At 41.8% G+C, this 22,200-nt stretch overlaps 1 protein-coding gene across 1 annotated transcript in view; it reads left to right on the top strand.

The window, feature by feature from the left end:
* The window catches only part of LOC120879392 (chondroitin sulfate proteoglycan 4-like), a 72,092-nt gene that overhangs the window by 37,800 nt on the left and 12,092 nt on the right, over window positions 1-22,200 (top strand). The window contains exons 9-10 of the mRNA XM_040262390.1: window positions 2,259-2,390; window positions 11,865-12,037. Of these exons, the coding sequence (XP_040118324.1) occupies window positions 2,259-2,390; window positions 11,865-12,037 (305 nt within the window). The remainder of the gene's footprint in view (window positions 1-2,258; window positions 2,391-11,864; window positions 12,038-22,200) is intronic.

Below are 22,200 nucleotides of genomic sequence, written 5' to 3'. Positions count from 1 at the left end.
CATTTAAAGGGGCATTGAATTGATAGGATGTTTCTGCCAATTATGTGTGGTTTTGGTTACTAGATACTAAAAATCCAGGTATTATTAGGCAAGGGCCTAGAAGTTTTTTATCTCTATGAAAGGATTATCGTATGTTCAAAATAGTGAAAACTGCTTTAGAGACTTGCACAGAGAAAGTTAGAATTTCTAAGACTAAGCAGTGTGCAGTGGGAAGGAGTTACTGATTATCTGGCATGTGCTAGGCACTGCAGGAGATACAGTGACAGGACCCATTTCATTTAATCTGCAGAAGTTTTCTGAGTGATTGGGAGTAAACTATCTCATTATAGAGATGAAGAAACTGAGGCCCAGAAAGATATAACTGGTCTGACTCTAAAGCTGGGCTTTCTCTAATAGCTGACACCCATAGAAGGGCAGAGTAGTTTGAAGAGCTGAAGTTACTCTTTGCAGTGAAGGATTGAAATATAAATTAGCTCTTTGGATTGATTTGTTTGTTAACTACCAGGTCAATATTTGCTTTTGGCAAATAGAGAAAATAATTTCTCCTAAAAAAGCAGAAAGGAGAGTTAAAGTCAAGCTCTTTTGAGAGTCAATCCATCACATTTTCTAAATGGACCTGGAGGCAGTAATAGCCTTCAAAGTGGCAGGAGCCCAGCTGCAGATGAGCCTCTTGCTAAAACCAGCTGGTTCTCCCTGCTACATCTGTCCCTCAGCAGCCCCAGACAAAGGCTTAGGTTTAATTAGTCTCTCTTAGCATTTATATCTGCAAAGTGCTCCGCCATTAATCTAATTCATTATTCCACATAACAACCTAAGTAGGTCGATACAGCCAAGAAGTGGGGGGATAAATGATTTCAGGTTGCCCTTCTGAAAGTACTGTCAGGTCAGGAGAATCTAAGGTTATGCAATAAAATCCACAGGTCACTTTCATGTTTCTCTCCCTCTGTCTCTTTGGTCATAATTTGTGTGATAGTCAGTGTACCTAGTACACTGTTTTAGTATTCATTTTGCTATAATTCCTTTGGATTCCATTTCCATTTTGTTTCCGAATTCATAATAGCAGAAAACATTTTCTCCATAGTTTCACATTTAATTAAATACAACTTTCAAAGTGCTATTTCTAGTAAAAAGGAGCAAACAAATAAAAATAATATTTGGCTGTGCGCCTCTATTCTAAATTAAGCAGACCCAGAATTCTCTTCCTCTGTTTTTTTTTTAAATATGGTGACTCCAGTATTTTGGGGAAAAAATGTTTAAAGGCTGTAACCTTTTATTTTGAGGAGTCAGAACTCTCTGGGTTTGCTTAAATAACAGAGCCTTAAGAGAAGGTTAAGTCATTACCCAGCCTTTTATTAAATCATGTTATTAAGGGAGTACTTGTAGGCAATTGCAGATCCTGATCATGCCTCCTTTGTTCTTTGCCACATGTCCCTGAGGGGAACGAGGAGGGCATTTCTACCCATTACATGATGCAGAGACCTGTGGGCTGCACATTCACTGCTGGATGAACAATTTCAAAAGGCGAGGGGACTGTGATCGTCATGCTCTCTGCGTGATGATCTTGCCTCGTGCTTTGGGAGTCAGACTGGTAAAGCACTCAGGGGAACAGGATCAGTAGGGGCCCGGCCCAACTTCTGTTTCACACATAAGTGAATTTATAACTTTGTTGATGTCACTGATCCCTTGACAGAAGTATGAGAGTAGTATTGTCTCCTTGCAGAAATTTAACAAAACTGGGGCTGAGTCTTTCTCCACTTTGCTCTTTCCCCTCTTAGCAGGAAACAGAGATAGATGAATAATGGGAAAGTATTTGGGCGGGGAGGGGCTGTGTTATTTAATTCCCTCTAGTTTTGATTTTCATTATCATCAAGTGTTATCAATAGTTCAGAAACTGCTAAGGGATGCATGTGTGTGCAGCATCCTTATATTACTTTTATTGGTATAAATTGACTCCAAGATAAAATACAGGTAATGAACATGTCTTAAATTTTTAAAAAAATTTCTTGGAGGTGATATCTTTGCTTTCTTTTATTACTTTCAGGGGAGGATGAGGTGGGAATATGTATTTTAGATCTTTTTGGTATTCTTTTCACTTTGTGTTTTGACAGTATTTGATTTGGTGAGCTTGGTGACCGTATTAACTAACTCTCAAATTGATAGGAGTAGCTTTGCAGGGAGATCAGGTGGGAGAGAAGGTGAAAGTGGGTGGCTTTTGCAAAATGACCAGACTGATCAGAGTGTAATTTTTTCTCTTGAAGGAGCAATGTCAGGAGGCTTTAATTTTCAGGTTACTGATGGTTTGAACTTTGCACCACGACAAATTTTTAGCATCACAGCTCGAGCTTTGATCATTAGCTTGGAAGTAAACAGAGGACTGAGCATCTTCCCAGGTAAGATTTTAACTTCATTGAGTGTTTGGGTTTAAGTGTTTTTCAATTAATAAATTGAAATATAATTTAATATAATATCTTTCTAAATATAGAAAGTTCTACCTGCATAGTATAAAGTATTATCTTTTACTATAGAGTGACTTCAACAACAGTTACAAAGTCCTAAAAAGGATTGTGTCTTTAAAGGAATTTAACAGAAGTAAGGCTGGGTATCCCCCACCCCTGTCCCTCCCCTTTCCTGTTCCTCAGAAGAGGGCATGCTGGTGATGGGCAGTGGGGGAAGGAATCTTTATAGTCCATGTACACTGTTTTCCTGCACTAGCCTTAGGATCCTTAAAGAAGCAGGAGAGCTTCTGTCATGACTATCTGGATGTTGGGGTTTTCTTTTTTTGTGACTATCTGGATGTTGGGGTTTTCTTTTTTTGAATATAAAAAACCTTGTGTATCAGGGGACCAGCAGTTCTTGCTTTGAGGCCCTGCAGCCTTTGACCTGGTTTTTGCCAAGAATTTCAGCCTGGCTGAGATGGAGAGATATAAGTGAGCATCTCTGACTCAAAACCTTCACTGCAAGGATAAAACAAGGTTTTACCCAATGGCAAGGGTAATAAGAGAGGAGGAAAAAATTTTAAAACTTGTTATTTCTTTCCAAAAGCACTGAGGTAGATTGCACAGAAAATAATAAAATTTTACATTACAGTTAAAAAAAAAAACCCTGTGATTATAACTTGTTTAACTGATATACATTATCAGTAATGCTGCAGTCCATTGGATTGCAAAGAGTCAGACGTGAATTGGCGACTGAACAACAACAGCAATGTTATCAGTAAAATATAGACATTGATCATTTTAATAATATGGTCACTCCATGGTTACTCTAGCCAGTCATTCTCAACCACTGCAAAGCTTTAAAAAATACCAGTGTCTCAGCCTCACCAACTGAATGGGAATCTTTGGACTAGGTGCTGGCCACCATTTTGTTTTAAGTTTCAGGTGGTCCTGAAGTACAACCAGGACTGAGATCATGGGGCTAGTGGTGTACTAGTCTTTTAATCCTTATATCTGTGTGAGATAGGTGGTATATTCACAGCAAGTTGGCAGAATTTGTGGCTTAAAGAAATGATATAACTTGATTGTGCAACCAGGAAATAGACAAAGCTTACATACCTCTAAATAAACCTAGAGAAAAATCACTGTTCATAACTTTCAAAAAAAACAAGAATTTTAAGGAAAATTTTTGAAATTTTTAGGTGCCTTAAGCCTTTGAGCTCACAAAAAGAATCTTTATCAAAATTTAACTGAAGATATGTTAACCTGGATTCTTCTCTTCTAAAACCTTTTTATATTCCATAATTTTTCTCTGAAAAGTGCAATGCTTCAATCATTTTTCAAGGCAATTAGAGTGCCATTTTGTGTTTTAAAAAATAAGCAAACTACTACACCCTAATATTTTGGAAAAAAAATACAGCCATCTATTAAAAAGAGGGTCTAAACTTAGAATAAATCTGGTTGCTGCAAAAGATTAAATACCTTTCATCTATTCTGGCTAAACTCTGGTTTGTGATTGAAGACAGATTCAAGGGGAGTTATAGCCACTACAGCTTAGAAAGTTTCGAGTTTCTGGCACCTGTTTTACTGAATATTAATTTAGCAAGAAAAACATGTTAAAGTATCTCTTGTCACCCTTGTGGAACTCTGCAAAACAGAGTAACCATGGACACAGCCCTGAGTAACCCTCCCCTTTCCCTTTCCAACATGCACTGCACCTGCCCTACTCTGGCCTCCCTGCATCCTATATCTAAGAACCCTCCACCAGAACTTGTACATTATCCTCAGATCCCAAAGTGAGCTGTTTCTTTTTCCAGCTCCCCCTAGCCTGTTAGGCCTGTTATTCTTGGTTCTCTGTCATTCTCTATCCCCAGACCATGACTTATATCCAACTCCAGCCCCTGGTCAGTAAGAAGGAAGATGAATTTTCGTGTACGTTTTCATCAGTTGATTCTTACATTTGATCTGAGCTTGGGTGGGTGTGGAATGAGAAAAGGGAGTCATAGATTTTAGAGATGGGATGGACATTATGGGTCCCTTGGTCCAGTTGTTCTTGGCATTCTTCTTACCCTAATGTCCCCAAGTAGCAGTGACCCCTCTGTTCTTCATCAGAATTCCTGGATGTGGGCTGTGATTCTGAAGGCCACATGGCCTCATCCTCTCTCCAGAGGCATAGTTGAGTCTTGCTCAGCCTGGCTCTGCTGCAGCCTCCCAAGGATATTGGTCCCTGATGCTGTGTAAAGCCACAGGGGTGATGATGACAGATGCCTGACTCATCTTCCCTTGGGACCCCCCTCCACCATGTCAGATCCTGCTGGGAGCAGGCCTTGAGTGACCTCTGCCTCCTTCATCTATTAGCCAGCCCTTTGGCAGAGGAAGGAGATAGGGGGACTCTCTGTGTCCCACCTCTGGTGTGGCTCCAGGTGTCAGCTGTCAGCTACTGTGGCTCTTATCAGACTCGAGTTGACCTATATGTTCTGAAATATTGGAGACAGTTTATTCCTTTTTATAGAGCTGTGGACTTCACAGAACTGTAATAGGAGAAAATCTATTTCTATTATAGGATAGTATCAATAGATACTATTGATATCTGGGTTTTTATAGTGTTTTGTATCTTTTTAATCTACTGAACTGGGTTGTTATAAAGATTTAAACAAAATAATGTGTTTAAAAGCTAGTTTTGATCATCTTTATTTGGCACATAAGTAACTGAGATGTGGGCGGGTTCAAAGTCAGGTGACTGATAGGAATCGTAAGCCTTGAGACCAGGGGCTGACACGACCCCCAAACCGTGTGCTCGGATGAGAGTGTCTGTTCTTTCTGTATGTGCCTCTGTTCCAGGACTGCCTCTATATTAGAATATCAGCTCCCTTAGAATAAGACCATCATGGTGGCTGCTTAATCTGTCTCCTTCTTAATGTTATTGATGGATTGATACACTCAACCAGGAAAAGGTGCAGAGCAATTTAATAAGCAGCAGTGCTTATGTGGAAATTTTGTGTGTTTTACTCTCTTGGATTATTAAAATATTATAGCCCAGCATTAGTCAATTTTTTTTTTCAATCACTCCCACTGAGCTCACACCAATTGGCTTTTCTTCATCAGCCCAGCAGGCTTGGGCCATGCTGTTCTGTCTCCTTTGTATACTGCCTTAAAAAGCGGCCCTGGCTTGAGACTTGTGAGAATTTGTAGGGTAAGCCAAAATAATTATAAAAGTACTTACTGAGTGAATGTTTGAAGGTTAGTTATAATTTGTGTTGTTGTTTCTGTTTAGTTGCTAAGTCATATCCGACTATTTTGTGACCCCATGGACTGTAGCCTGCCAGGCTTCTCTGTCCATGAGATTCTCCAGGCAAGAATACTGGAGTGGGTTGCCATTTCCTTCTCCAAGGAGCTTCCTGACCCAGGGATCAAACCAGCATCTTCTGCATTGCAGGCGGATTTTTTACCACTGAGTCACCTGGGAAGCCCGGTTATAATTTGTATGCCCTGCCAAATTTGAAAAGTCAATCTTTAACTCAATTATTTTAAAGTAGGAAGAGCTATAGTTCTAAACAGACTTTTTGGTTGTCAACTAAGAAAGTAAATTTAATGTATATTTTCATTATTATTTTGTATATAAGTATCAGTTCAGTTCAGTTCAGTTGCTCAGTCGTGTTCGACTCTGCAACCCCATGAATCGCAGCACGCCAAATACACATACATATATATGTGTGTGTGTATGCTTATACATATATTCTATTTCTTTCAGGAAAATTTGTTCCCCAGAAAGGAATTTTGTAACCAATTTTTCACCTTGAATGCCACCACTGAATGTGTTTATATTTAGTTATAGCATGTTGGAACATACTGTGGCCTTAGGTCCTAGTCTTTCTGTGTATCAGAGCTGTACTTGGCTCTTTTACAAAGAGTGTAGAGGTGGGGGTTGACCTTGAGAGTTTTGTCAAACTGGTCTGGAATATAAGCTTGCACAGACCTAGAGTTAAATAACTGAGCAGTGAAGGATATTCATAGCAAACTGTGTGACTTCAGTCCCCTTGGGGTTTGGTTATGCTATGGAGGAAATCATGTCTCACCAATGGGCCATCTGTCCTGCATGATGGGAACTGAGGGAGAGAAGAAAGCAGAAGGAAGTCACAGCATGTTGCTAAAGGGTTTGGAGCAGAGATTTATAAAGTCTTTTAGTCAGATGATCTTGAAACACTGAATTGAATATTGTAAGACTTAGCGGGAGATAACCAAGAACTTTAAGAAAAGACTGTCAATCCTCAAGGGAAAAATTAAAGACTTACTTGTTGGGGAAATAAGAGACTTATACTCAGGAGTATAGTAATCATGCAAAATATATTATCCTAAGTGTCCAGTGAGGGTGCAGCCTGGGTGAGCTCCTTGAGTTTGCAGGAGGAAAATTTCCCATAGGCAACAATGGGGAGGGAGATCTTGTTGGCCAGATGGGTCTGAAGCTGCCCCTGCAGAGTGAGCAGCATTGTGATGGTGGGAACAGAGAGGGGAGAGGTTACCAGTGAGGACAGCATGATGCTGAAGCAAACAAAGCCCAGGGAGGAGGCAGGCTGTGTCTGGAAGGTGGAGAGCTGCCTCTATCAGATTTCCTGAATCATTCATCACATTTCCTAACTCACGGGTCATTTTAACTGAGCTCAAGTATTGGATTGGCAAAAAGTTCATTTTGGTTGTAGCATCTTATAGAAAAACCGAAATGAACATTTTGGCCAACTGAATAGTATGATATAGGCAATATACTGAGTGCCAGCTTTCTAATAATACTGACTTCAGAGTCAGTGAGATCTACGCTTGACCATTAGACAAGTTGCTTAACCTTATCATCCCTTCTTAGCGAGGAGGAAAAAAAAAAAACATACATCTTAGGAGTTATCATGACATCTAAATGAAAAGGCAGGACTAGGTCTGTGCTGTTTCCTGGCATATCTCCATTCCTCATTAGACGGCTTGTCACATACAAGGCACCTGATAATGTCTGTTGAAGGGATGCACAAGACCTCCTAGCCCAGTGGCCATGAAACTCTTGCTGTTACAGTGGTGGTTGTTTTTCATGGAGCAAACATAATAGGATATGAGTATGTTTGAGAATTGCTATACTTAAAAGAAGGGTTAAAAGATATCTTTACTCCAAGACTTAGAGTCTTCAACATGCCAACTTGCTTTTGAAATCGCCGTGAAGTACATATAGAGTGGGAGCTTGCCAAACAGATATGGTTACAGTGCCCTTTTATTACTACACTCCTGGTAGGGCAGTTCTTCTATAGAATATAAAGCTTTGCTACTGCTGCTGCTGCTAAGTCGCTTCAGTCGTGTCCGACTCTGTGCGACCCCATAGACAGCAGCCCACCAGGCTCCCCCGTCTCTGGGATTCTCCAGGCAAGAACACTGGAGTGGGTTGCCATTTCCTTCTCCAATATAACTTTAGGTGGGACTTAAGTGAAATCTTTCCCAAATTAAGTGCTTGAAGCTAACTGATGAAAATATCAATGCTTGGATGAAAGAAGGTGGGGTTGGGGGGAAGTGATGTTTGGCTCTTGGTGAATTGGGCTGTGTGGCCAGAGGTGCTCATCAGGCATTTGCAGCAGGGAGCCAGCTAGTCTTGCTGACTGAGCATGCTCTAGGTGACTGCTGGCTAGGAACTGGACACCCTCCTGGGTTAGGAAGCTGGACAAGGGAATGAGGGATTAATATACCCTGGCTGAGCGAGAAGTACTCTTGACCTGGGGCATCTCTGGTGGGCCCTCTACCCAAAAAGACTTTTGGAAATTGGCCTCTCTGGTGGTCCAGAGGCTAAGACTCTGCCCTTCCAGTGCAGGAGGCTCAGGTTCAATCCCTGGAAAGGGAACTAGATGCCACATGCTTCAACTAAAGATAAATAAAACGATTTTTTAAAAGAGCCCTCCCACCAACCCACCCCCCCCTTCACCTTCCACAGGTAATCCTTGAGGTGAAGGAATAAATGAAAAGATAAGAGTCTGATTTCATTAAGGAAATAATTAAGAAAGCACAGTGTTAAAAGTTCCAAAGAAAAATTGAAGATGAGAAGAAGCTGAATGTTGGGGTGCCCAGAGACTGCACACAAGAGATATAATACACTTTACAGGAGGGGGGACCCTCGCTTGACAGGTAATAGAGAATGGGCCTCAGTTATGACTTCGTGTAACATTGACTGAATGTACAGAATAATTTTTCTTGGCTTCCCTGGGATGACCTCATTGCCTGGGTCCCCAGTTCCAGAAGCTAAAAGGTAGCAGTGACTTTCAGCAGCAAAAACTATAGAAATACAGGAGGCAATTAAAGCATACATTTGTGTGTGTGTACCAAGGCAGTCCTGACTCTGGGGCAGAACTGTGTTCCTGAGGCTGATATTTCCAGGTACTTCTGCCTCCTCTCAGGAGCCCCAGGGCCTAGTGCCTATCCCCAGAGCTCAGATATTTTATTTTACTTTATTATGTTTATCTTGTCTTGTTTTACTTTATCTTATTTTAGCCTTTTGTTTGGTAGCTTTATAAAGGTATAATTGACAAAACTTGTAAGATATCTGAAATATATAATGTGATGATTTGATATTTGTGTACACTGTGTAAAGATCCTCCTCTAATCAAGCTAATGAATACATTCATCTCTTCCTATGTTTACCTTTTTCTTTTCACTTTTACTCCCTTAGCAAATATCAATTATACAATGAAGTGTTATTTACTATAGTCACCATGCTGTACATTAGATCTTCAGACCTTATTTATCTTATAACTGAAAGTTTGTACCCTTTTACCAAACTCTTCCCGTTTCCTTCACCCCCAAGCCCCTGGCAACCACTTTCTAATCTCTGAGTTTGACTTAAAAAAAATTCCACACATAAGTGATACCATTCAATATTTGTCTTTGTCTTGCTTGTTTCACATTAGCCTCATGCCCTCTAGCTTCATCCATGTTGTTGCAAATGACAGGATTTCCTTCTTTTTTTTAAGGCTAAATACTATTCCAGTGTGTGTGTGTGTGTGTGTGTGTTCACTGTGTAGCTCAGTTGGTAAAGAATCCTCCTGCAAAGCAAAAGACCGAGGTTTGAGTCCTGGGTTGGGAAGATCCCCTGGAGAAGGGATAGGCTACCCACTCCAGTGTTCTTGGGCTTCCTTAGTGACTCAGATAGGTCCTCCTATTTTAAAATAATTGAGTTAAAGATTGACTTTTCAAATTAGACAGGGCATACAAATTATAACTGGGCTTCCCTGGTGACTCAGATGATAAAGAATCCACTTGCAATGTGGGAGACCTGGGTTGAATCCTTGGGTTGAGAAGATGCCCTGGAGGAAAGCGTGGCAACCTACTCCAGTATTCTTGCCTGGAGAATCCCCATGGACAGAGGAGCCTGGTGGGCTACAGTCCATAAGGTCGCAAAGAGTCGGACATGACTGAGCAACTAAGCACAGCACAGTATACGTGTATGTGTGTGTGTGTGTGTGTGTGTATGTGTATATATATCACATTTTACAACATTTTTTTGATCTATTCATCCAATTTAATGATTGACATTTAAGTTGTCTCTATACCTTGACTATTTTGAATGATACTGCAATAAACATGGGAGTACAGATTTTCCTTTGAGATAATGAATTTGTTTCTTTTGAATGTATACCCAGAGATGGGATTTCTGGATCATATGGTAGTTCTACTTTTAATTTCTTAAGGAAACTCTGTACTGTTTTTCATGGTGACTGCAGCAATTTACATTCCCATCAACAGTGCACAGGGTTCTGTTCTCTTTTCTCCACGTCCCTCACTAGCATTTGTTATTTCATGTCTTTTTGTTAATGGGCATCCTGACAGGTGTGAGGTGATATCTTATTGTGGTTTTGACTTGAATTTCCCTGATGGTTAGCACTGATGAACACCTTTCCATGTACCTGTTGCCTATTTGTAAGTCTTCTTGGGAAAAATGTCTATTTAAGTCATTTGCCCATTTTAAAATTGGGTTATTTGGGGATTTTTCTACTAAGTTGTTTTAGATCCTTGTATATTTTGGATATTAACCCTTTATCAGATATATGGTTTGCAAGTATTTTCTCCCATTCCACAGGTTTCCTTTTCATCTTGTTGATGGTTTCCTTTGCTGAGTGGAAGAAATTTTTTTATTTTTGGTTTTGTTGTCTGCTATTTTAAAGGGAACCTTAGTTAATTAAAGGCTCAGAACATTCCTTGCATGTTTGAAAATCTTACTGAAAGCTGGTTTTCCCCGTGTATTAGCTATAGTCAAGGTCCTGCCTTTAAGCATCTAACATGGTTTAAATACTGCAGTTGGTGGCCCTCACTCTCCAGGGCTATTATCGTTGAGTAATGAAAGCACAGTGGATGTCACTTAGGAGGCTTAGTTAAACAGTTTATCGAGTGCCGACTCCAAGAGCTAGTGCAAGGCCCCTGTGCAAGACCTGATGCTAAGGCCCTTTAGCTAGGGCTAAAACAGAAGAGAGAAGGTGAAATTCTGAGCCAGGTGGACTGCATACATTTCTCTCAGATCTGCCATCCTGTCAGGTTGGGATTACTCCTTAATCCCGTGCAGAGTGAAGGGATATGTACTTCAGCCCTGTATTCCTCAGGCTGTGGTCCATGGACCTTCTGGTCTGTGAAGTGATAAGAATGGAGAGTGAAAGGAGGTGTTTGGGAAATTTTATAGCAACTTGGAATTGTTGCAGTGTTTTATTGTGTTTTATAGAATTATTGGCCCACAGTGGATTTGGGGGGAGACACTGATCCTTCAGTACCGAGCATGTGACAAGCACTGCTCTCACCTGCATGTCCCCCAGTCTCTCTGGCCATTGATTATCAATGAGGTCACATTAGCACACTGACCACTCACACTGGTTCTTCTTCCCATGATATCTACACAGGCTCTTCCCTCCCCATGTTATCCATGTAGCGTGCATGCGTGGGGGGTCCTCTGGAGACCTCTCACATTTGTCCCAGAGCCAGCCTCTCCCTCAGGGGTCCACAGATGGACACTCCATGGAGCACCTGCAGCCACCGTCAGGCCAGGATGGGCCTGTCCTCCTGGGGAGGGGGCTGTCTCCTGTTCTCTCCATGCACAACATCGACTCCCCCTTCCTGTGCCCGGAGCTGAGCTGGGTGCCACTCACCTGGCAATGCCTTCTTCCCCTTGGGATCAGTTAGACACACAGGACTGTGGGGGCTGAAGGGGTCTTTTCGTGGGATTTTCCTCTTCATCTCCAGCCCCAGTAGCAAAGCACATCCACAAACAGATGCCTCATGGATCACTAGCTCCTCATAGCCCAATTTCAAGTTAAAGTTAGCCAGTCTCCTGTACATAACTACATGTCTTCCAGTTCCCAAGGGTCTTTAAAAGTCATTAACCATAGTCTTCATGTGCTTTACATGAATGTTTTAATCTTCACTTAGGTTCCGTGAAGCCCCTTTCATCTCGTGACCTGCGAGCTGTGACCAATGACGTGGGCAGTGAAGGAAACAGAACTATAACCTTTACTGTCATACGTTCCCCTAGACTCGGGAGGCTGCTATGTGTCAATTCTGACAACAGCACAGAGGACGTTTCCGTGTTTACGCAGAATCTGGTGAGTCCTGATGCACTTCTGTGCAGCTGGACAGGGCTTAGTGTCTGTGCAAAGCGGGCCCCTCGCTGCCCGTCCTCATCCTGTTAAAGTCAAGCAGAGGTGCCCCTTTGCCCAGGCAGTTACTCATTCCAGCTGTGCTGGTCTTAAAACTGGACACTTTGTGGTGAACACAGGATAAAACACAACTGGCAGAAAACACCAAGCAAATTCAAACCTTGTGTCTAATAAATAAGAGGGGATCCTTTTATCACTAAAGATGAATTTAAAAGGGAACCCAAAGCAGAGTTGCAAGAGTAAATCCTGCAGGATATGTCTGTGTACATTTATGCTTAATATATGAAGTGATATACATAATTTCACATATTACAGTTGTATGTATTCATGTAAATATGTATGTGTATAAAGTGTGTGTGTGTATTTAATCTGCACCCAGAGCCATCTGTTTCCAACTTCACTGGTACTTTATCACCACCAGCATCTACGTACGTGCCTTTTTATTTAAATGTATAAGCCTTCAAGTCATTTGATTTTTTTTTTTTTTTTTACTTTTGCACCCTAGGAATCTGACTGCTTATGTGTGATTTCATTTTCTAAAAATCTTTGTTTCCAAATTGTCTTCTTGAATATAACTATTGCACGTCAATTCAACTTTCTTTTTCCATTCTTAAACAATGGGTACAGGGATATGGTAGCTGATCTGGCTATAGCTTTACGTGACTAAGGAATAAAAAAGCTTTGTCAAGTTTAGAGGAAATAGCCAGAGTGAACCACAAGTCTGCCTTTAACTGCTGAGCCATTTTTCTCCAGTGTGATGTAGCAGAATTGAATTTAGCTTTTGCTTTGCAATTGCCTTTGTCTGGGATGCACTGAAGGGAACAGATCATAAGGTTAGCAGAAGTTCTGAAAGGGACACTGAAAAGAAGAAGTATAAATTCTCTAGTTCACAGATGCACTCTGGAGGAAGGAAAAAAGGAATTAAGGATGAAAACTACATTGTGAGGGGGAGCTTTTAATGAGCCCAAAGGCATCAAAACTTGCCCAGTTTTTTTTTTTTTTTTGGCTAGTATTTTGAATACTAGCAAAAATGATGACAGTCATATTAAGATGCCTTGACTCTAGCCCCAGTTCTTTAAAAAATTATTTTTTGATGGTGATCATTTCAAGTTTAATTTCCGCTACTTTTCATTGCAAATATATAATAATTTAGATTGGAGTGCGTGCATGTTCAGTCATGTCCAGCTTTTTTGCAGCCATATGGAATGTAGCCTACCAGGCTCCTCTGTCCATGGAATTTTCCAGGCAAGAATACTGGAGTGGGTTGCCGTTCCCTTTTCCTGGGGATCTTCCCAGGGATCAAATCCAGATCTCCTGCATTGAGGCAGATTCTTTACTGTCTGAGCCCCCAGGGAAGCCCAGAAGGCCAACTAGTAGGGCAGAAAAAGTCTTCATTGATTAAAAATCAATTATTTAAGGTTTTATTTTTTCTACTTTATGAATCAAGAGGTGAGTATCAGGAAAATGTATTATCAGTGGCAGCTGTTTGTATCATCAATGGCAGTTATTAGTCTGTGGGTGATGTGTTACTGTGGGGCTCATGGCTGGAAAGTGCCTGCACAGTGGTGTTGGGGATGAGGGGTGTGAGATCCCCAACTGGTGGTCCTCGTGGGGGCAGGGGGAGGCTCCAGGGAAGCACAGCCTGGGCAACATCACAAGTCAGGTGTGGTAAGAGAGAAAGGTGTGTTCTCCTTCTCGAATGGACCAGGAGAACATCCCTCTTCTCCACACAGCCCTTTCCTCTCCAGAGCATGCACCCAACATGCCAGTGTGGCCTTGCCCAGTGCTTTGAATCAGAGGACAAAGGGGAGCCCCTTCTGTTGTGTACAAGGCATCAGGTCTTTATGCAGGTAACTCCCGGATGGGATGATTCCTATCTCCCCAAAACAGCATCTAAGATACATTTAGAGTCTGTGGGAATTCAGCACAGCAGCCCATACTCCCTGTCTTTGGTGTAAGAGTGGGGACAGAGCATATCGTAGGAATCGGGTGCCTTCTTGCTGCTCCTTGAGCCACTACTGACCACTTATGACTGAGGACAGTGCCTTGGCCTCTGAAGTGGGAAGACCTGGATTAACTCTGTGAGTTATAATGTATCTTTTAATCCTTAGTTTCCTCATCTGTAAAACGGGGGAAATAGTAGTAATGACAGTTGAAACCATTTTGAACATTCCCTGTGTCCCGGAATGCCGTTAGAATGGAACTTTCTCAGCTTTCTGGTGAGTTGTGTTGTTGTGCAGTTGCTCAGTCTTGTCTGACTCTTTGCAACCCCTCTTTGCAGCTGCAGCACACCAGGCCTCCCTAACCTTTACTGTCTCCCAGAGTGTGCTTAAATTCATGTCCATTGAGTCAGTGATGCTATCTAACCATCTCATTCTCTGTCTCTCCCTTCTCCTTTTGCCTTCAATCTTTCCCAGCATCAGAGTCTTTTCCAGTGAGTTGGCTCTTTGCATCAGGTGCCCAAACAAAGTATTAGAGTTTCAGCTTCAGCAACAATCCTTCCAATGAATATTCAGTGTTGAGTTCCTTTAGGATTGACTGGTTTGGTCTCCTTGCTGTCCAAGGGACTCTCAAGAGTCTTCTCCAGCACCACAATTTGAACGCATCAATTCTTTGGCACTCAGCTTTCTTTATGGTCTAACTCTCACATCCATATGTGACTACTGGAAAAACCATAGCTTTGACTAGATGGACCTTTGTCTGCAAAGTGAAGTCTCTGCTTTTTAATATGCTCTCTTGGGTTGTCATAGCTGTTCTTCGGAGGAACAAATGTCTTTTAATTTAGAGACTGCAGTCGCTGTCCACAGTGATTTTGGAGCTCAAGAAAATAAAATCTGTCACTGCTTCCCCTTCCCTCCCATCTATTTGCCATGAAGTGATGGGACTGTCTGCCTTGACTTAGGTTTTTTGAATGTTGAGTTTCAAGCCAGTTTTTTCACTTTCCTCTTTCACCCTCATCAAGAAGCTCTTTAGTTCCTCTTCACTTCCTGCCATAAGAGTGGTATCACCTGCATATCTGAGATTGTTTTATATTTCTCCTGGCAATCTTGATTCCAGCTTGTGATTTATCCAGCCCAGCATTTTGTATGATGTACTCTGCATAGAGGTTAAATAAGCAGGGTGGCAACATACAGCCTTGACATACTCCTTTTCCAATTTTGAACCAGTCCATTGTTCCATGTCCAGTTCTAACTGCTGCTTCTTGACCCACATACAGGTTTCTCAGGAGGCAGGTCAGGGGGTCTGGTACTCTCATGTCTTTAAGGGTTTTCCACAGTCTGTTGTGATCCACACAGTTAAAGGCTTTAGCATAGTCAATGAAGAAGTAGATGTTTTTCTGGAGTTCCCTTGCTTTCTCCATGATCCCACAAGTGTTGGCAATTTGATCTCTGGTTCTTGTGCCTTTTCTAAACCCAGCTTGTATCTGGGTATTCTTGGTTCACATACTGCTGAAGCCTAGCTTGAAGGATTCGGAGCATTACTTCCTAGCATGTGAAATGAGCACAATTGTGTGGTAGTTTGAACATTCTTTGGCATTGCCCTTCTTTGGGATTGGAATGAAAACTGAACTTTTCTAGTCCTGTGGCCACTGCTGAGTTTTGCAAATTTGCTGACATATTGAGTGCAGCACTTTCACAGATTTATTTTATATTACTCATTATATTGCTTTGCAGGCTGGGATCCTAAAGCACAGGGAAGTTAAGCCACTTGCCTGCAGCTACACAGTTCACAAGTGTCAGAGTCAGAATTGGAACTCAGGGTCTTGACTAAAGGTCATGCTCCTATCTGCTAGTCCATAATTTCCTCTTAGAGTTTGTAATGAATTAACACAAGAAAGTAAATACAAAATGTTTAGCACACAGCCCCGCATGTAGCAGATGCAAAATAAATAGTAGCTAAGGCTGTTGTGATTATCTTTTTGTCCTTGAAAAATGCGAGAGGTTCCTTTTCTCTCATAGCCAAAGGACTAATTTCATGGGGCAGACCGTTTTTCTGGGACACTGGAATTGGCTGCTATATCTCCCCTAAGGGGCTGTGGTGATTCCATGAATGGAAATGAGGCCATTAGAGGAAAGTGGCGTTTGCTTCATCCTGTCACCCACTCATTGATTCCCTTTGTGGAAGAGTCCCTGGTGTTCTGGAACACATTTCCCTGAGCAATGACAAGAAGAGGAGGCTGGGGACCATGTCAGGGGCTTCATGTCTGGATCCAGCAGGACTGCATCCTGGGACTGAGCACAGGCTGGAGGCAGACTGAGGCCTGAGGCTGGGGCAGCACCAAGGATCCCACCCCAGAGGGTCAGGGCAAGGAGGACCCGGTGAAAGGCCTCACCAGAGCAGCTGGGAGCACCTGAACAAACCTGGTGTGTTTTGCAGGATGTGTTTGGCTAAGTTTCTAAGCTTCTGTGAATAAATCTCATCGAAATACCCTGACTCCCCTTCCTCTTCTTTAGTCACAAAGAGCATCAGTACTGTGAGGGAGAGGAGAATCTGCAGAGGAAACTCGGCAAGGATACAAACCCAAATGCTAACTCTGGCTCTTTCAGTGTGTGTGGGTTTTTTGAGTTTTTATATAACACATGCTTATTGTAAAAATAAAATTAGGAAACATTAAAGCAGAACATTAATATTGAGATATGTATGGCGGAGTCCCTTTGCTGTCCCCCTGAAGCTATCACAACATTGTTAATCAGTTATACTCCAATATAAAATAAAAAGCTAAAAAAATATAAAAATAAAAAAGGTCCTGACATCAAAACAAAGAAAATTAATACTGAAAAAGAGTAGAGCATTCTCAAAAAATTCAGTGCAATTGGTGTTTAGGTGAAGGCATTCCAATTCTGTTTAGCTTGTGTGTTCAAAAATGCACATTTTGATTTGTGACTTGGAAAGAGAAAGAAACTTTTTACTTACCTCCCTGATTTTCCTCTTTTCAGATCCTGTCTTCTTCTTCACATGCAAATGGTTTATGAATCCTTTCATAAAATCAATAGTTTTATGTCCTCTGTCATACAGGACCTTGGTCAAATTCTCAGCCATTTTATGATGGTTCAGTTTCCTCCCCAGCAGCTCCAGAAAAAGTCAAAAAGAGGGTGGGATAGGTTTTGGAGGTAGCGACAATGGTTAAAACCTTTTCTCTGAAATTACTGAACAAGGACCTTAATTGAACACTTATTGTGTGCTTTGATTAGTCCTCTTCAATCTGGTTGGTGAGAAGAGATATTACAGAGGAAACAATTTTCATTATAAAAGGAGCTCAGAGCTGTTCAGCCATGTTCACGTAATATAATGGCTTCAGTTGTCTTTTGACTTTTTAGATTAGTTTTTTTAATTTCAAGAGTTGGTTCTAGCCCATAACCTGCTAAGGGTCCAATGGGGAGAGGGCTTCAGACAGGTGGCGGTTGAGTCTTTTTTCACACCTTTACCTTAAAGGACTAAGTTCTTTCCAGCTCTCTACCACTCAGCTCGGGGAGGCAGAGACACTGTATCATTTGCATGTAAAACCTGTACCCTGTCTGGCTTTTGATGGTTAAACAAAAATGACCATTTAAATTAATGGCTCTGGATGGTTACAGTTTATAAAAGAAATCAAGACATTTCTTGCTCAATATCATCCTTTGGAAGAGTAATTGTGGGGAAAACATTTGTTAGTAGCTCAAAATACTTTCTTATTCTGGAAGAAATTAATGATTTTCAAACCATACCATATCAACCTACCAAGATAAACAGGTAAAATTCTTGTTTTTCACCTGCCTAATTTTACAACTGCCCAAGAGGGAATATAGATAAACCACAAAAATTTATGATGAAAATCTTATATCCTGAAGAATTAAACATACAAATACACAGAAAAGGTGAATCATCAAATTTTAAAATGAAATAAAATCTTTTTACAAATGTAGAGAAATTATTATTCATTTCAAAGAATGTACAAACAAAGTAAGAATTGAATTCTCTAAAGAATTCTCTTACTAGTAGAGCACAAGGCTAATTGAGTGATTTTCATTCCAGTGCTTGTTTAGATAATTTGGAATCATTAAAAAGCAAAGTGTTAAAAAAAAAAAAAAAAAAAGCAAAGTGTTCTGGTTTTGAGGTTTATGACGCCTGGCCTTTTTTCTTTTCCATAAAGCCCAGTAATTGCGTTTCAGCCATTATGCTGTTATGGGTAGGTCATCCATCTTCGTCTCTGCCTGCTGCTTCAGCACAGATACAGGATTCCAGGACCACATTTAGAAAATGATACAATCGATTCTGGGTTATGAGTTTTGTCTAATAACCCCTTCTAGACTCTGAAATCAGCGTGTACATTTTAAGAAACTGTGAACGCATTTCCCATAGGAGAGAAGCTAATTTATTACAATTTAATGGAGAGTGCAATGGGATGGTTAAACTTTGGCTCTTTTATTTTCTGAGCAGGGAAGGATAAGCTTCTTTGTGTTAGTGATCACTCTTGCCCCACCCTGACCCCTGCTTTCTTGGGGTCTCTTCAGTGACAAGCCTAATGGCAACGAGACTCAGTAGACATTTTGAACATTTTCCAGTTTCTTGTTTTAGCAATTTTGATTTGGCCCTTGCAGTTCACTGAATTATGTGCTAGCATATTTTTGCATATGTGGAAATGATTGTATTGCATTGTCATTTAGCCACCTATTCATTGTCCATACTTGAAGCTGGGTTTGAATAACTAAAAAAGCAGAGAGAACTAATTCCCATTTCAGTGAGCATGGTTGAGCCTTTCTCCTTTTATTAACTTCCTAAAGCTGCTGTAATAAATGACCTCAGACTTGGTGGCTTAAAACAGCAGAAATGTACTGTCTCATAGTTCTGGAGGCCAGAAGTTGGAACTCCATTTCACTGGACTGAAATCAAGGCATTGGCAGGGCTATGCTCTGTCTGGAGGCACTAGGGGAGAACTTCTTCCTCGCCTGTCTTCCTGCTTCCGGTGGCTGCCAGCCTTTCCTGGCATGTGGCCACATCTCTCTAATTTCTGTCTTCGTGGTCACATTGCCTTCTCCTCTTCTGTCTGTATCGTATAGCCCTCTGCATCCCTCTTATTCATGTGACTGCAGTTTGAGCCCACCTGAATAATCCAGGATACCCTTCCCATCTTAGGAAGATCGACTTACTCACATCTGCAAAGTCTTTACCATAGAAGGTAACATTCACAGGTTCAAGAGATTTGGACCTGATATTTTTGGTGGGTGTTTTTAGCCTAGTATGTTCATATAGAGTAAAAGCAAGGGATCCTATACGATCTCACTTGGTAGTTTTATTAAAGGACGCCATGCTTGTAATGGTATAAGGCCCATGAGAATCTATGTCTGTGTGTGTGTGCTAAGTCACTTCAGCCATGTCTGACTCTTTGCAACCCCATGGACCGTAGCCCACCAGGCTCCTTTGTCCATGGGATTTCCCAGGCACGAATACTGGAGTGGGTTGCCATGCCCTTCTCCAGAGGATCTTCCCAACCCAGGGATCAAACCCAAGTCTCTTACATCTCCTGCATTGCTAGGTGGGTTCTTTACCACAAGTGCCATCTGGGAAGCCCAAATCTGCATCTGAAAGTGTTGGTTGCTCAATTGTGTCCAACTCTTTGCGACCCCATGGACTGTAGCCCATCAGGCTCCTCTGTCCAAAGAATTCTCCAGGCAAGAATACTGGAGTGGGTAGCCATTCCCTTCTCCAGAAAAAAAGAACTCTGTTCTGGCAGCAAGTCTGCTTCCATATAAATGTGGATTTGGACCTCTCTGTCAGGTAGGGCTGTAGATGGATATATTGCTTGGCTCCCATTAAGAGCTTTTTGTTGTAATATTTTTATGTAGAGTATGGAGGAGCATGGATAATTGTTTGGGCCTGGTTTTCAGTTGCCCATTTCTAGCTGGAGATTTCCAGATATCACCATTTAGGAACTTAAGTTTCCTAAAATGCCTCCTCTATCCATTTCCACTAAGGAGAGTCATGCCTGGGACTTATGCATGCCTGATACCTGGGCACCCTCTAAGCTGGTTCATCCTGAGCTGCCCCAGACTTCTGACCTCTTCTGGGAACCTTTGAACCCTCTGTGCCCAGCTGTTCTCTGCAGGCACGGTGGTCCCAGTCCTGGTGGAAACAAGAGAGGGCTCACAAAAAGGAGTCATTTCTCTGAGATCATCCTTCAGGAGCACAGGATCTTGTTGTTTTCCTACTCTTAGCTGTTAGGACTTTTTATTAACCTACGTGGAACCTCGGAGATTTTATCTTTTTGAACTGTTGGAGTCCTATAGTCTCCTTTCCTTACAAATATCTGTCCAAGATAAAGATTTTTTGGCCAGTCTCTTTCCCTTGCTCCTTCTGGCCAATCATTGTCCTATTTAGAAACATGCCTTTTGGCAAAGCCATCATGTTATGGAGAATCAAGTGAGTGGCCTGCATGTCCCTCCTTCTCCCTGCCTCTTCACCCAGCTGACCCTGAGATAATTTGGTTACTCTCTCCTCCAGTGGGAATATCAAAGCTACAGTCGACTTTTAGTATCCACTGTGGGGAAGATCAGGCTTCCCTGATGGCTCAGACGGTAAGGGATCCTCCAGCAATTCGTGAGAGCTGGGTTCGATCCCTGGGCTGAGAGGATCCCCCAGAGGAGGGCATGGCAACCCACTCCAGTATTTTTGCCTGGAGAATCCCCATGGACAGAGGAGCCTGGAGGGATACAGTCCATGGGGTTGCAAAGAGTCAGACATGACTGAATGACTAAGTACAGATAGAGGGAAAGATCGGTGTAAAGAACTCATGTTCTGATTTTCTTATCAGGATCATGGGGAGCTATATTTAGAAAGACCCCCAGAATGAAGACATAATCCAGAACTTTCTAGCCCTGCCCTTTGGCCAAGTTTGACAATTTTATTCTCCAACACTCAGTCCTGACCACATGTACTTTTGGACAGAAATTGCCCTCAGTCTGGAGCCAGGTGGAACTCCTTTCCTTTCAGCCCTATTCTCTTTCCCTCAGTGTCCTGTAAGAAAATCTACCTTATCTACAATGGCAGCAGTAAAGCAAATGAATACAACCTTCCCTTAACTTACTATTTGTAATAGATACAGTATGTGGAGCTATTTCTTTGAATCCTTACAAGCTCTGGCTAATAGCAACTGCAGACATGGTGGTCCCAGTCCTGGTGGAAATAGGAAAGGGCACACAGAAAGGAGTTGTTTCTCTGAGATCATCCTTCAGGAGCACAGGAGCTTGTTGTTTCCCCAGTCGTAGCCTTTAGGACTTTTTATTAACCTACATGGAACCTTGGAAATTTTATCTTTTTGAACTGTTTGGATTCCTATAGTTTCCTTTCCTTACAAATATCTGCCCAAGATAGAGATTTTTTTTGGGTGAGATTACTGACTGTGTCCTAGACAGGCCAGACCAAAATGGCACTTGTCTGCCCTAATCATACCTACCCATTCACTTTCCACATTCCTGAATTCCTCACTGGAAAAGACTCTGATGCTGGGAGGGATTGGGGGCAGGAGGAGAAGGGGACGACAGAGGATGAGATGGCTGAATGGCATCACTGACTCGATGGACGTGAGTCTGAGTGAACTCCAGGAGTTGGTGATGGACAGGGAGGCCTGGCGTGCTGCAATTCATGGGGTCCCAAAGAGTCAGACACGACTGAGCGACTGAACTGAACTGAACTGAGAGAGCCTAATTGTGAATTTCTGGGCTTCCCAGGTGGTACTAGTGGTAAAGAACCCACCTGACAATGCAGGAGAGGTAAGAGATAGGGTTTGATCCCTGAGTCAGGAAGACCCCATGGAGGGGGAAATGGCAACCCACTCCAGTATTCTTGCCTGGAGACTCCCATGTACAGAGGAGCCTGCTGGGCTTCAGTCCATAGGGTCACAAAGAGTCGGACATGACCGAAGTGACTTAGCACACACTGAGCAATCCACACATAGGTACAATGAACTCTGGAGTCACACAGGACTAAATTAAAAACTGAGTTCTTACACCTGTTGGCTAGTGAATTATTTAAATTTTCTGAGCCTCAGGTTTTTTTTTTTTTTAATTTGTCAAATGAATATAACAATCCCTCCTAAAACAAAAATAAAGTGAGTTGCATATGTCACAGAATGC

Source organism: Oryx dammah, unplaced genomic scaffold, assembly GCF_014754425.2.
Source record: "Oryx dammah isolate SB20612 unplaced genomic scaffold, SCBI_Odam_1.1 HiC_scaffold_20, whole genome shotgun sequence".
Taxonomy (NCBI): Eukaryota; Metazoa; Chordata; class Mammalia; order Artiodactyla; family Bovidae; genus Oryx; species Oryx dammah.
Note: the sequence above shows the minus strand (reverse complement) of the source record. Positions and strands in the feature narration are given on the sequence as shown.